The 15272-nt window shown below is 43.2% G+C and overlaps 1 protein-coding gene across 1 annotated transcript in view; it reads right to left on the bottom strand.

Annotated features, from left to right (window-relative positions):
* Positions 1-12252, bottom strand: part of RYBP (RING1 and YY1 binding protein) — a 72779-nt gene extending 60527 nt beyond the window's left edge. Inside the window, exons 1-2 of the mRNA XM_030801713.1 lie at positions 12000-12252; positions 11118-11243 (exon numbers count right to left, since the gene is read on the bottom strand). Coding sequence (XP_030657573.1) covers positions 11118-11243; positions 12000-12031 — 158 coding nt within the window. The 5' untranslated portion in view covers positions 12032-12252. The remainder of the gene's footprint in view (positions 1-11117; positions 11244-11999) is intronic.
* Positions 12253-15272: the final 3020 nt, after the last annotated feature.

Below are 15272 nucleotides of genomic sequence, written 5' to 3'. Positions count from 1 at the left end.
TCCAGCCTAGGCAACAGAGCGAGACTCCGCCTCAAAAAAAAAAAAAAATGACAGGTATGAAAACCCACAAAACATTTTTAACAGCTGCAAAATATTCCAACATGGTGGTTCCATAATTTTGGCAATTCCCTAATAATCCCTATTTAAGTCATTTTCAATTTTTTGTTGTAATAATGACATAATTCGTAACAGGAATTTGTATATGCAGGTCAAGCAAATTCCTAGAAGTTATGTTGCTAGATCACAGAGCACAAATATTTTAAAGGCATTTGATAACAACTGCTGTACTGGCATTCAGAAAATGTAAATCACCTCCCATACCCGCAAAGAGTCTATGAGAATGCCTAACTCTCAGTCTCAGTGAAGTTATTTTTTTTAATCTTTAAAACTTGATTTGCCAAAAAAAAAAAAGTTATCTTACTTTGTATTTCTTTGAGTAATGGGAAGGCTATACATCTCTCATATTTACTGACTTAATTTGTAGTTCTTTTATTACTTATTTGCATTCTTTGCAGGCTTTTTACTGGAACATTGGTTTACTGATTATAAGACCTAGTTCCATCTCTCTACTGTGCAATGCAAAAAAAACTAGGATTTTTTTTTTTTTCTTGAGACCAGGTCTTGCTCTGTCGTCCAGGCTGGAGTATAGGAGCGCAGTCATAGATGACTGTAGCCTCGAACTCCTGAGATCAAGGAATCCTCCTGACTCAGCCTCCCAAGTAGCTGGGATTACAGGTATGCACCACCATGCCCAGCTAATTTTATTTTTGTAAAGACGGGTTCTCACTTTGTTGCACAGGCTGGTTTCAAACTCCTAACTGTTAGCAAGCAAGCCTCCTGCTTCAGGTTCCCAAAGTGCTGGAATAACAGGCATGAGCCACCACATCACAGCCAGAAATCAGATTTTTTTTTAAACATGTCTGAAATCCAATCCTAAGTGCTAATAATGCAAGATAGATGATTTTAGAATGCAAAAAGATAGGGTTTAATTGATATGGTTCCCTAATTTATAAACACTCCTATACTTTGCACAATGTTTTCATCAATTAAGTAATCACCTCAAATGCCAAAAACATGGTTCCTATAAATGTAGACCACTTACTTTTCTTAAGTTCACTTTGAAAATGTCAACATCTAATTTTCTGAACCTCTGGGAATGGGACTCAACAATGTGTTGAAGAAGTCTTCCAAGTGATTCTGATAACATGCTAAAGTTTGAGAACCAGCACTCTAAACAAACTTAGAGCAAAAATATTAAGTGTGGGTTCTCTTGTATACATAATTTTTCTTTAATGGAAGATTTGGGCAAAGTTAATTATGCTATAGATACTAAGAATCCAATGTTTCGGTTCTTCCCAAAATGAAAATAATCCTGAAAGAAATCTGGATTTTATATTTATTTTCTACAAATAGAACTCTAAAACCATTAAGTGTTCATAAAACTTCTCCCCTAGAAGAAGAAATCAAAATGAACTCCATCACCCAACAGACGAGAATACATGCCTTTAAAAATCAAATTCAATTTGTTTCATATAACACATAGCATAATTCCCACTCCCATAGGGAACCATCATTTTGAAAATTCAATGAAATATCATTATTAAAGCAAAGCAACTGTAAAACCGTAGTTACTCAAATATGTGAGGTCCAATGAACAAAATGCTCAATAAATAATTCTGAATGGCAGGATGATAGGTGACCTTTGTTTTTCTGTTTTAACCTAGGGACCAGTCAAGTGACAGGAGTCCTGATTCTTGCAGTTCTTCCCGTTTCCCTGAGTTCAAACATCAACCTTCTCTCATTGGCTACGTGGGCCAGTAAATTTTTGGCTTTTCTGACTTAAGGTAGTTTGAGCTAGATTCCTAATTATAGAGCAATCTTGACTATTTCTGTAGCACTTACGATATTAAACCTGTTTAGTTTTGTGAAAGAAGGACAAGAACAGTTAAACCACATAGCTACACAAGAAATCTGATTTGTTCTTAGAAAGCAGCCACCAGGTTTGTTTTCTCCCTATGACTAACTACCATGTATTGTATGTATTATGAGACCCAATACATCGATGATACTGGCTTAATATATCACCCTTAATTTCATTTCTTGTCCCTCTCAAAGGCGGTTAAAGTTTCATCCTAGGTTGTATTTGCTAATGCTCTTAAATTGTAGAGAAAAATATTTTGAATACATTTTAAGAAAGATGCTTTTTAAACATATTCCTTCCACTAGTTTCTTTTCCCAACCACAGGACAATTTAAGTAGATTTTCTAAATTGACAGAGGGAAGAAAGGAGGGGAGAAAGTCATATCTAATCCTATTTAAAAACAAAATTTTCACCATTTACCTTGTGATTTCAACTATTCATGATTTCTGAGTAACACAGTAATTTATGTGCATTGCCCTTACTGAGAATTCCTTTTTGGCACCATAGTCTGTGTCACTCACTGCATGGAACTGAAACTACAGCTAAATAAATGAGTGAAGTGAATGAGTCATGACTTCAATCTAACCAAAGTAATTAATCCAAATTACTCAACAGAACAGTGGCATACACAATGTACAAAGTATGACTATCAAGGATACAAGATGCAACAATCAAATTATAGGTATATTAACATGGCAGAACAACAGATAACGTTTCCAACAATACTCAAAATGGTTTTGCCACCATTTTTAAACCGCCATAGATGCCAGTTTACAAACAGGAATGTAGTTGCTTATCACATCTTAACACATCTAACATTCCCCACAACTGGTCTGGTGGCACATGACTGATCCCCTGCTTTATTATCAGACTTTCCAATATGACTACTGGCCACTGAAATCACCGATGGGCAACAGCAAATAGAAAGAATTGTCACAGTTATTTAGGGAAGTGTGTCAATGCTCTGAAGCTCAAAACCACTCCAGAAGTACTTTAAATGCATTGCCTACAGCCTCCAAGGCTATCGTTCTATGTTTAACTTCTAGTACTTGTTTTTTTTTAAGGGGGGGTGTGGGGCAGGGAGTAGGGAACTATAACAGAAAAACAGGAATACTAGTTTTAAGGGCACACTTCATAAAGACAACTTTCCCCTAATCCAGTAACATTCAACACACAAGATGAAAGCCCCAAGATTTTGAAAAAACAGTTATTTATTAGAACTCTTAACTGGAACTCCTTCTCCCAGTCTTCATTTATTCTGTATATATTTACTCAACCCCTGCCAAATGCCAGGCACTGTAACAGACACAGCAAACTAAAGCTATGAAACAAAAAGGTCTTGTCCTCAAAAAAGGTGACAACCTAAAAGAGACAGATTGGAAATCAAATTAAAAATACAGTGTATGTGTTTATGACAGAGGTATGAATGACTGGAGGGGAATGGAAAGGCTTCCTGAGACACATGTCTCAGACAAACAGGAGGCAGCCTGGACAAAAGGAAGAAGCATTTCAGAAGAAGACACAAAGGAAAAGCATATGAAGGTAAGGTAAGAAAGTGAGATATCATGGTCCACGGTTGGAAAACACCAAGCAGTTTGGCATAACACACACAAACGCTGTGTATGGAGGGCAGATGGAGCGATGATAGGCTGCTTCCAGAAATTCTGAAGAATGACACAGAAAAGGACCAAATCACAAGCCCCTTGTGATACTAAGGATTGGATTTTATCCAAAAGGTAATGAGAATCAGGAGCTCATTCTAAGCAGGAATGGGATATAATCTATTTGGGATTTTAGAAAACACTCTGATAGATGAATTCCGCTTTTCACCCTGTGGGATCTGAACTGCCTTTAAGTCGTTCAAGTGGAGATGCCAGGAAGCAGCTGGATTTGTTTGTCCTGTGTTCGTGTGCATGGGAGTGGTGATGCAGGTTAACAAATAGTATCTGGGAATCACCGGCTCCTGAGGAGATGTGTAAAGGTGTGGACATCATCACCTGAAGATAGTGAATAGGGAGGGGGGCAAACAACTATTAATAAGTAACTTGTATCAACCTATACAACAAACCCTACATCCAAGAATCATAAGGCCCAGTTTAGATCCCAGATTCAGTGAGGATTTTCCTGAGGAAGCCCCAGAGAATGACTATCTCTAACTTCTAAAAAGCCCTTGCGGTCTCTATTATGTACTTGCGCATACCATGGTGTTCACATCACTGGGTACACTTCACTGCCTTTCTTCTTATGGTCTTATCTGTCAACAAGTCTGCTAAGTTCCTTGAAAGCAGGAATTTTCCCATTTATTCAACCAATGCCTCAAAAGAGAAATGATAAACAATACTATTGATGAGAGGCAGGAGCTGACTCCTTTTACATCCTCTAAAAAAGCTGCACACACCGGGTTTCATTCCTTTTGCATAATGATGCCTGGAGGAGACAGCTGTTCAAGTATGTGGGTAATAAACACAGGGTGAAGACAGGTCCTCTCTCTAGAACGTGCAAGGAAGGGTCTGCACGCAGAGTTGAATGCCTAAGATATTCTTAGGATAAAACAGACTGGTAAAAGAAGCAAGAACTGCACACAACAACATGGATGAATCCTGCGCACCTAACCATGAGTGAAACAAGCCAGATTCAGAAGTATATGTATGTACCACGGTGCATACACTGTGGCTACTAAGCAAAGTGGTACGTACAGTATGTACACTTCTGAGACTGGCTTGTTTCACTCACTGTGGAGTATACTGTATATACACAGTGGTACATACAGTATTTACTGTGTACTGTATACATTGTATACTCCACTCGCATAAAGTTCAAAAACAAGCACAACTGATCTCTAGTATTAAAAGACAGGAATGGGGTGGGGGAAGTGGCCCACAGGGGACAGTGTACAAGGGGCTTCCGGTAATGTTCTAGTAATGTTCTCTTTAAGAACCTAGGTGCAAGCCAGCACAGTGGCTCATGCCTATAATACCAACTCTTTGGGAGGCTGAGGCAGGAGGATAGCTTGATCCCAGAAATTAGAGACTAGCCTAAGCAACATAGGGAGACCCTGTCTGACAAAAAAAAAAAAAAAAAAAGCTCTTAAAAATGTGCCAGGCATGGTGGCACATGTCTATGGTCCCAACTACTCAGGAGGCTGAGGTGAGAGGATCACTTGAGCCTCAAAGTAGGGGCTACAGTGAGCTGTGATTACACCAACACACTCTAGCCTGGGCAACAGAGCCAGATACCTGTCTCCAAAAAAAAAAACAAAAAAATCAATCTGGGTGCTAGTTGCAAAGGTATGCTCACTTTGCAAAACTTTATCAAATCCTTATACTTACGATTTGTGCACTTCTATGTATGCGACAGCTGAAAAAGTTTATATCTATAGGTAAAAAGGGAAGTGGGAGTACTAGTTATGAAAAGTAACACAGAAGATGCCACAAAGAGAAAAAGCACGAGTGATGAGGCAAAAGAGAAAACAAGTGCCAGAAAGACTGTAGAATGTATTAGCTCAAGTCATTTAGGACACGACAGACCTACTATTTACTGAAAGTCCTAATGAACCGAATTAGTTCTGATAACTATTTTGGTAAACTACAGCTACTTGAGAAAGTTTTTCATCTTGGAATTTTCTCCGGCACCTACTAAAATACACAACGAATATACGTCACATGAATAAATAGTATGTAAGTGAATCCATTCATAATCTCCCACCCTAAAGACTAACAGTACTAGTAAATTAGCTGGCCTAGGTTTAGTCTACAACACGGAACTAAGTTTATAAGTTTAGCAGCCTATGCACAAGGGCTCCAAATCTAAAAGCTGTCTGTCCCCCAACCAAATGAGCTAAATGGCACAGGTAAACCTACATAAGAATTATCCCTGGCTCAAAAAGGAAGTAGCATTACTTTTTCCTAAAAAATTAAATGCATTATCTCAACGTTGTCTATGAAGCAGTCACTCCACCCAGTTCTCATCACTCTGTAGTTCCTTATCCTGCTCTAAATTCTTCGTAGCACTTGTCGCTAGCTGAAATTGTTATTTTTCTGTTCATTTGTTTATTTTCTCTTCCTGTCCATAGTATTTTAAGCTCTGTAAGAACAGGGACCTGGTCCGTCTTTATACCACCGTACACCAAGAGTGCAAACGGCTGTGTGCTCAATAAAAACTTGTCAAATGACCACAACTACCCAGGTAATTTACTTTAAGGTCACCAAGTACACATAAGATCAAGTCACTACCAATAAATCAGTTAAGTCCAATGCAACAGTAAACACAAAATAAACTATTACTCTGTTCCTGGGTAAGAATGATCTTAAAATTGTACCAGCTTTCAGCTTGGAAGGTTTGATAAAAGTTTGATTTGGAAGACAGATAATTTTTATGTATTTTTATGGAGAATTTTTATGAAAGACAAACACTACAACAAAAACAATGTGATGAAAGGAGCAAAACCACTGCTGTGGATTACCAGGAAACATGAGTAAGAGGCTTGGCTTTGCCCAGTGTAGGTACCTTATCTTATTTCTGGGAGTTTTTCTACCTAAAAAGCATCACAGGATGATGCCTTTTTGAAGCTTCCAGCAAAGATCATAACTATGTCGTGCTTTTCCATAAAACTTCTACTAAAGTACTTCATGACAATTCAAGAGATTTTGGGTTGTCAGGGTATCTAAATTTAAGGGGGGGATGGATAGTTCAAAGTTACAACTGCAAAAAACTGGTAAGTTCTCAAGAGAAACGTATTACACACAAAACAGCTGCATCTTCAACACTTCCAATTCAATATCCTGAATACCAAATTTTTTCAAAGATAATTATTTCTACACAATTTTATTCTACACCTAATTTCCTCACTCATACTTGTCTATAAAAGCTCCAAAAACAGTCAACTTTTCAGAGGAGCAGTATTCAAATAAACAGGGATGAAATAAAACATGATCTCAACACAGTGATACATTTCTGGAGTTGAAGACCAGAAAGTTCTAAACCTACGGTAATTAGCCAAAGTAAAAATTTTCCAATTTTGCAAATGAATATGATTAAGCAGTAGCTGAAAGTAAAAATGCAGGACTACTATCAAGGGAATACTAATCAACAACTATATTCAGCAATGTCTTGGTAATTTTTATTTTACAATTAAGGTAACATTGAATGCAGAGAAATAACAAGACCACAAAAATAAAATCAAATCACCAAGTCTAGGAAGCTACTCTGCCCAATCTTGAGGAATGCAACTTAACAAAACAACAGTTAGGGGCTGGGCAAATCCCAGCACTTTGGGAGGTCAAGGGAGGAGGATCCCTTGAGGCCAGGAATTCAAGACCAACCTGAGCAACATAGCAAAACCCTGTCTCTTCATTTAAAAAAAAAAAAAAAAAAAAAAAAACCACCACCACAACAAAAAAACATCAGCTGGAAGTGTAGGAAGGTGGAAAATACAAAGAAAAAAAAAAACACACACACACAGTTGGGTACATTCATGCATTTACAGTTTTTTTCTCCCACTTTCAAAAGCTGGTATCCTCTTTCTTGAGACTGGCAAAGCAGGATGGGAAATACTACTTTATCACTTAAGAAAGGGATAGTGTTTCTCCCCCAGCCACTTGCCACCTTACACACACATTCCAACATGCACTCTTTTATTTTCTACCTTGAAAGGCTCAGGGTACATCAGCATGGTAGTGAAGCAACCTGTTGCCCATGACTTCTCCATTCTGTTGTGTTAGACTTACAGAATGGATATAAGGAAACCATTTGACATGATAGAAATGTTCTAAAACTGGGTTGCGGTGATGGCTGCACAACTCCTTAAAATGACTAGAAATCACTGATTTGCACACTTAAAATCGGTGTTATAAGTAAATTATCACTCACTCCTGCAAGGCAGGAGGATCACTTGAGGCCAGGAGTTCAAGACCAGTCTGGGCAACAGGGCGAAACCTTGTCTCTATAAAAATTACAAAACTTCGCCAGATGTGGTGGTGCACACCCATAGTCCCAGCTACTCAGGAGGTTCAGGTGGAAGAATCGCTTGAGCCACGGAGGTTGAGGCTGCAGTGAGCCATGATTATGCCACTGCACTCTAGCTTGGGTGACAAAGGCCCTGACTCCAAACAAAAGGATATGTATATAACCAGAAAAGGCATAAAGAGTGGACAGCCTAGTTAGAAAAACAAGTTTATTAAAGAACCAAAGACACCCAACACATATTGATAATACATCTAAAATATAGATCTCTCCTGCTGCCCCTGAACCTCCACACAGCCTAGGCCACCTTCTTCCCTTAACAGATTCCTTAAGACCATCTCACCTTTCATTCTGCTCTATTGCTGCTCCAAAAAGAAAAAAAAGACCTCATTCTCAATCACCTTAACAATTCCACCTGCAGAACTAAACAAATCTGACGTACATGGTAATAGTGAAAAGGTGACAGGTGATTTTGTGATTCTCCTTGTCCAAAAGAAATGGAGAAGAAGGAATCCTTCTAACTGATTCCCTAAGCCAGACCCCTGCTTCCGTACAGCCTTTATAATTGGAATTATGATCATTCCCATACATGGCTTATCAACATTTTAACATTCCCCTCTCCTCTCTCCAATCCCTTCAGCAGTATCTTTCATATCCTAGGAATTTAGTAAGTGTTCTTTAGACGAATGGCAGTATTTTCCCAATCACATCAGCAATATCAATTCCACCCTCAAAGGGCAAATATACTTCTCTATCATACTGGCCTACCACTAAGTCACAGGTGGTTTCCTTGGTTGACTGGTAGATGATGGTGACAGCGACGAGAATGATCAAAAACTGCAAAATAACCACCGGCTAGCCAACTAGCTGGAATTGTTAAAATAAGTAACACCAGCTCAGAGCAATAAAACACAATTTCTGTGCCACGAAACAAATTATTCTAAAAATCACAAACATTTGCCTATTACCCAGCATCCCAAACACAAGTTTTCTACTGCCATCAATCAATACCAAGTCTGATTAAAACTACAAAAGATAGAAAAAGTCAAGTTCATATTCAAAGCTTTGAGGTACAAAAAAAATACAAGAGGGCCAAGAAAAAAACATGGCAGTAACCAGTATCACAAAGGGATTAACCAACAGTTAACACACAAGACAAGATAGGATGAAAACCTGTCAAACTCACTTCTCCACATAAAACCTGTTCATAATGTAGGAAAACCAAAACGTTATTTGCATTCCAACCAATGATGACTTCTGAATAGATCTAAAACACCAAAATATTGACAATAACCAAAATGAAACTGTGGCCAGCTAAGAGTGTCATGAATGGACACAGTTTTCTGCCCTCACACCTGTTAAATCTGGATTCAAATCCTATTAAATGACATCATAAAATTACTCGAAGACCCTTAAAGTAGATGCCTTTCCCTGTTCCTGAATAGACTCTAAAATATTTTCATTGTGAATAATTCAGTATTTTTAACTAAGTTTCAACTGTCATCTGTGGCTCTGAAAAAACTTTAAACATATATACATACCGTTTTTAAAAGTCGACACCTTCCATGTGCTTCCGAAAAATTGATGAGTAAGGTTTTTAAAAATACGTGTTAAAAACTGAAATGCACTTCATTATGAGATAATCATTCCCAGCAATAAATCAGACATAAACTTTTGAATTTGGTTTACGTTTCTCTTCACCAGTAATGTTCTCAAGTTCTTAGGAGTTTCCTAATCATTTACTTGAACACCATCTACGGTAACACTCAAAGCAAAACCACAATAAAGAGGTTTGGCCTCTGAGGGATTCTACACGTAAAAAACATTACTCAAAAATAATATACAATCACTACCGCTTTAAATAACAAATACATTTCTAAAAACTTTCATGCCATTTGATGGAATTCCCTATTTTAGACAGCAAAACAAAATCTATGAAACTACTGATGCGTGTTTTTTTACTTTAGACATATTCCATGATAATACAAAACGCCGACAAAAATTTACTTAAAACAAGGTATGGGGTAGTATTTTTAGTTTTTGATTATTTTTATTCAAAGGTCTCATCATTCAAAGAGTGCAATTCACAGAAACAATAATTAGGCCAATTAATCTCAGAGTTAGATTATTTTAGGTTGCCCAATAATCCTATTTAATCCCAAGTATAAATAAACCAATGAAACCTTAACATGACATATTCATCTAATCAAAAAATAATATCCAGTTGCAACTGTGAAGTACTACTACACAGTCATACTGGAATGTCACCAATTCAAAAATAAGTACCTGAAAAATGAGACTTTTGGCAATCAACTGTAATGTTCTAAAGAATCCACCAAAAACTCATTCTGTCTCACACACACACCCAATGCCTGTTCATTAAATGACACCAAGAACAGTTTAACTTCAAACTCTAACGCCAATGAAACAAATTCCAGACACAAATTAAAAGATGACTGAAAGACTACAACATCAGTCTTGACATTTTATCCAAGTATTTATGAATGTTAAATCTAAAGTAGTTCAACTCATTTTAATCACATGGTTTACGACCTTCATCAAAATGAAAAGGAATTCTTTCAACATTCTTTTCATCATAATAGAGCTTTAAACACAAACTTCCACAGTCACTGCTCATTTCACCATTTTACAAAATCGTCCCCCATCACCACCCCACATAAGCTAGTCAAAGAAAAAAAAAAAAACTGACAGCTCAGCCTCCCACAAAATGCACTTACTTTATCAAATACCGACATTTATTTTCAAGTGCAAGAAAGTAACAGACATGGAAAAGCACAGCCAGCCTTACTACCCCCACTAAATTTCTCAGACAAGAGAAAAATAACTCGGGACAGGCAAATTAAAACCATTCTACACATGGCAAAAATATAAAAGGTCTATGTCCTACAATCCATAGCGACAGTACTGCTTCCTCTCTTCCCCAGCCAATACCAATAAGCCAATAGACACAAGTGTCAAATAAATCCAGTGTCTGTTTGAAATAAGATGAAAACCTGGAAAAATTCCCTCCCATAAATCATTTAGTGAACACAAGGCTTTTCACCCAACACTTAATACACTCAACCCAAAAACACACACAACCCACCCGCAAATGCAAAAAAAGCCGTAATCAACAAGTTGGAAAAAGGGCAGAAAGTAAGGCTCACTACCCTCTCTCACTTAAAAAAAAAAAAAAAAAGTCCTTTAACAAAAGGTAACACAGATCTTCAAGTACCTGGTGGAGGTGCCTTTCCTCACATCGCAGATGCTGCATTTAAAGGCTTCAGCACTGTTTCTGAAGGTGCAGACGCTACAGTCCCAAAATCCTTCGTCTGCGGCAGGTTTCGCTTGTCTTTTTGGCCTTCGGAGGAGTGGAGAGTGGGGGAAAAGGGAGGGAAGAGGTAGGGAGCAGGAAAACGGGGGAGAGACAGCAAAACACAGGCGCGAGTGAGCCGTCGTAATTTCGCAGGAATCCAGTGCTGGAAACTTCGCTCGGGCGACCACCCACCCACCCTTTCCGGGGACTGGAAGAGGGAGCGAGGAAGGGAACCGGGCGCCCCCACTGGCACCCTGCAAGCCCCGGGCCCGGGCCGGATAGCCTCGCACACCAGGCGGTGGCGGCGGCGCCCCGGGAAGGGCCGCGGCGGGCGCAGGAAGCGGGCGGACTTGTGGACTTGAGCGTGGGGCTGGGGGGGCCGGGAGGGGAGCCGCGGGCCGGATCTGGAGGGGGCGCGCAGGGGCAGCCCGAGGCCGGCGACGGGGAGTGGGCCGGCTCCTTCCCTCTCCACTCCCAAGCTCGCGCCCTCCCTCCCTCCCTCCCCACCTGGTTAAATCTCCCTTTGTCTGGGAGGAGTGGCGGCGGCGGCGGCGGCGGAGGGCGGCTGAGGAGGAGCCGCCATGGCTGCGGCGCGCACGGCCGCCGGCCCCGAGCGGGAGCGACACCGCCTCCCGCCGCCGCCGCCGCCGCCGCCACCGCCCGCCGCCTCCCCCCGCCCCCGGATCTCCATCTTAGCAGCGCCTCCCCCCGCCCCGGGTGGCTCCGGGGCCTAGTCGTCGCCGGCCCCCGCCCGCCCCCAGCTCTCCCTCCCCTTCCGCCCCCTCCGCTCGGAGCAGGTACCTGGTCGGGCTCTTCTTGTCGCCCATGGTCATGGATGGGCTGTACCCCCGCCCCCCCAAGCCGAAACCGGCGCCGCTCGGAGGAGAAACGCCGTCCGGGGAGTCGTCGCGGACCGGCCCCCCTCCCTCCCCCGCGCCCGCCCGCCCTCAGCCGCTGGGGCTCGAGCTCCGGCCGCCGCCGCCGCCGCCGCCGCCGCCGTCAGTCTCCGGCCGAGACTAGTCCCCGCCAGCGCCGCCTCCGCCGAGTGACTGACGAGGGGCGGGGCCGGGCGCCGCGCGTCACGCGCCGTGCGGCCAATGGGAGGGCGGCGGCCGGCGCCGCGAGGGCGGAGGCGGGGCGCGGGGGAAGGCGGGGCGTGGCGGACGTGGGCTGGGCCGTCGGTGTGCGTGCCCGGGAGTGTGTGCGCGCTGGGGGCGCGCGTGCCTGCCGGTGGCCCCGCGGCCCGGCGCGGCGGAGCGTGCAAGCCCGGCGGGGCGCACGTGGCCGCGCCCGGGAGCCGGCAACTGGCTTCGGGCCCCGTGAGGCTGTTGCCGGGATCGGGACTTCGGGGCGGCCCCGAAGCCGCCCCGGGGAAGTAGTTCCACGCAGTTTGCGCGCGCCGCGGGAGCTTGCGACAGCCTCACCGCTCACAGCGCCTCGAGGCTTGCAGTGCCCTGGGGGCCGACAAGGTCCTCCTTTGGACCGCGTTCCCCCGCGCCCTTCTTCTGCCATGCGGAGCTTTGTATTTGCCTCTTCTGAAGTCCCTGCCTCCGGCCGACACGCTGGCCCGAAGCCCCCCTCCTTGTCAGTCCCCTGACGCGGGAGGGAACAGTGCAGAAAGGGTGTGGCATAACTAAATGCCCCCAGGCCAGACTCTGAGCTCCTGCTGGCGGACTCCTCCTGGGATCCTCCTCTCCCCTAGAGTCTAAATAGGGCGTTTCCTTAGGGAAGTTGCTATTCAAATTCTGGCGACCACATGCCCGCATTAAAACCTCGTGCCTCAGCTCCTTCATCTCCAAAATGGGGCTTATCCTCCCAGGGTTGTTTTGAGAATTCAGAGAAATCTTGCATGGAAGGTTCGCTGATGGATGCCTGGTATTCACGATGGACCAAAACAAGATATTGGGTATTAGGAGCTATTATAACTGGGCCTGAATTGTGCACCATTTCCCCCGCATTCGATTTTTGAAGTCGAGGAACAGGGTAGTGCCCTTCACTTTCTGGCCTGCTCCAAAAACGCTTGCCAAATTGACTTGAAAGTGACTCTGGACCCTCTGTCCTCAGGCCGGGAGATCTGGTAGGAGGAGGACCCCAGATGATAAGATAAAGGACACAGACACGGCCGTGCTGATGCCCCAGGTTAGGGGAGGGACTAGGAGTTGTGGCCCGGGGAGTTGTGGCCCGGGGGTGGGGGGGTTGGAGATAAGACAGACCCTCAGCCAGGTTTATATATGCAAATACAAAATAGGTTGTTATCAGGACTGCCCCATGGAAGGGAAGCATATCAGGGCTTGCGACCAGGGAAGCTCACTGAGACTGAGCACCCAGGGAGCAGAAATTCCTAGAGATCAGTCCAGGGATCAGAAGGGAGAGAATAAAAGAATGAATGTGTCAACAATAAGTTTGATCGGCACGCAGTGTCCTCTCCAGGCAGGCGCACCCAGGAGGGCCAGGAGAAGCAACACTGTTTAACAAGGGTCAGCAACCTCTCAAGGCCTCAATGCCACAGCTGCCTCCTTAGGGGAGGGATGAAAGAAAGAAGAGGAGGAGAGAGGGATAGGGTTCTAGGGGTAAAAGGGCCGTAGAAAGCCAAAGGGTATGTACACAAGCCATGGCCCAGTGCAGCTGCGCCATGGAGCAGCCTTGGCCTCTGGTGTCTGCCTGGCATGCCCCCAGGACTCTGCCCCTGGCATGAAGGTCGTGAAAGAAGCGGGGCACTAAGAAACCCTCACTGGAAGAGTGGCCTCCGGGGAGGTAGCTGGGAGCCATAGTAGTGGAAAGGAGACTTTGTTATTATTCTATACATAGAATAAAACACACAGATTTTCACACTGCAGCTTAGTGCATACATCTACACCCCACTTTCCACCATTAGAACAATAAAACATTTTATCCTCCCAATGACTCATCCCTCACTTAGGTAACCACAATTCCGTCTTCTGTCACCAAAGATTAGTTTTGCCTGTTCTTTAAGGTCATATTCAGGGGTCATATGGTCTGTACTCTTGTGTCTGGCTGGCACCTTTCGCTCAGCATATTTGTGATATTCATCCACGTTGTTGCCTACATCAATAGTTCATTTTTGTTTGCTTAAGTGTGTAGAATTCCATTGCAAATACGCTGTAATTTATCCATAGGAGATTGACTGTTTTAGTATGTCTTTTTGTATCTTTGTCTTGTGTTATATTTTCAAAAAAGAAAAAGTTTTTTAAAATGGGTTTAAGAAGGGCCAGGCATGGTGGCTCACACCTGTAATCCCAGCACTTTGGGAGGCCGAGGCGGGTGGATCACCTGAGGTCAGGAGTTCGAGACCAACCTGGCCAACATGGTGAAACCCTGTCTCTACTAAAAATAAAAAAAAAATTAGCTGGGCGTGGTGGTGGGCGCCTGTAATCCCAGCTACTCGGTAGGCTGAGGCAGGAGAATTGCTGGAACCAGGGAGACGGAGGTTGCAGTGAGCCAAGATTGCACCATTGCACTCCAGCCTGGGCGACAGAGCAGGACTCCGTTTCAAAAAAAAAAAAAAAAACCAAAAAACCAAAAAAATGTGTTTAAGAAAACAATTTCAGAGTAGAGAACTAATCTCTAGGAACTTATCAGACCCAAGGATCACTCTGTGATTGTAACTTTAGAGGCTTTAATTTCATTCAGATGTTGGAGGCAAAGTCTCCTTGTAGTTGTATGAGCCAAATGGGATTACTTCTGGTACAGTGTGCTCCAGAGTGCTGTGGCTCTAGGCAGAGCATACTGTGATTCTGGAGTGGAGTTTGGAGGCTGAGCTGGATGGGAAACTAATCTTCCTGTAAGATGTCATCTTGGACCAGTGTGGGGTGAGAGTAACAGTGAGAGTTGCCAGCCAGTCCTGCTCCTCTGTTTCCTCCCTTGAACCTCCATTTCATATTTCGTTTGACAAAAGGGTTCTACTGCTTTAAAAATTATTTGATTGGGAGGCAGAGGCAAATGTTTCACTTGAGGTCAAGAGTTTGAGACCAGCCTGGCCAACATGGTGAAGCCCTGTCTCTACTAAAAATACAAAAATTAGCTGTGCATGGTGGTGCACTCCTGTAGTCCCAG

This window comes from Nomascus leucogenys, chromosome 21 (genome assembly GCF_006542625.1).
Source record: "Nomascus leucogenys isolate Asia chromosome 21, Asia_NLE_v1, whole genome shotgun sequence".
NCBI classification, from domain to species: domain Eukaryota; kingdom Metazoa; phylum Chordata; class Mammalia; order Primates; family Hylobatidae; genus Nomascus; species Nomascus leucogenys.
This window is presented reverse-complemented; position numbering and strand designations above follow the sequence as displayed.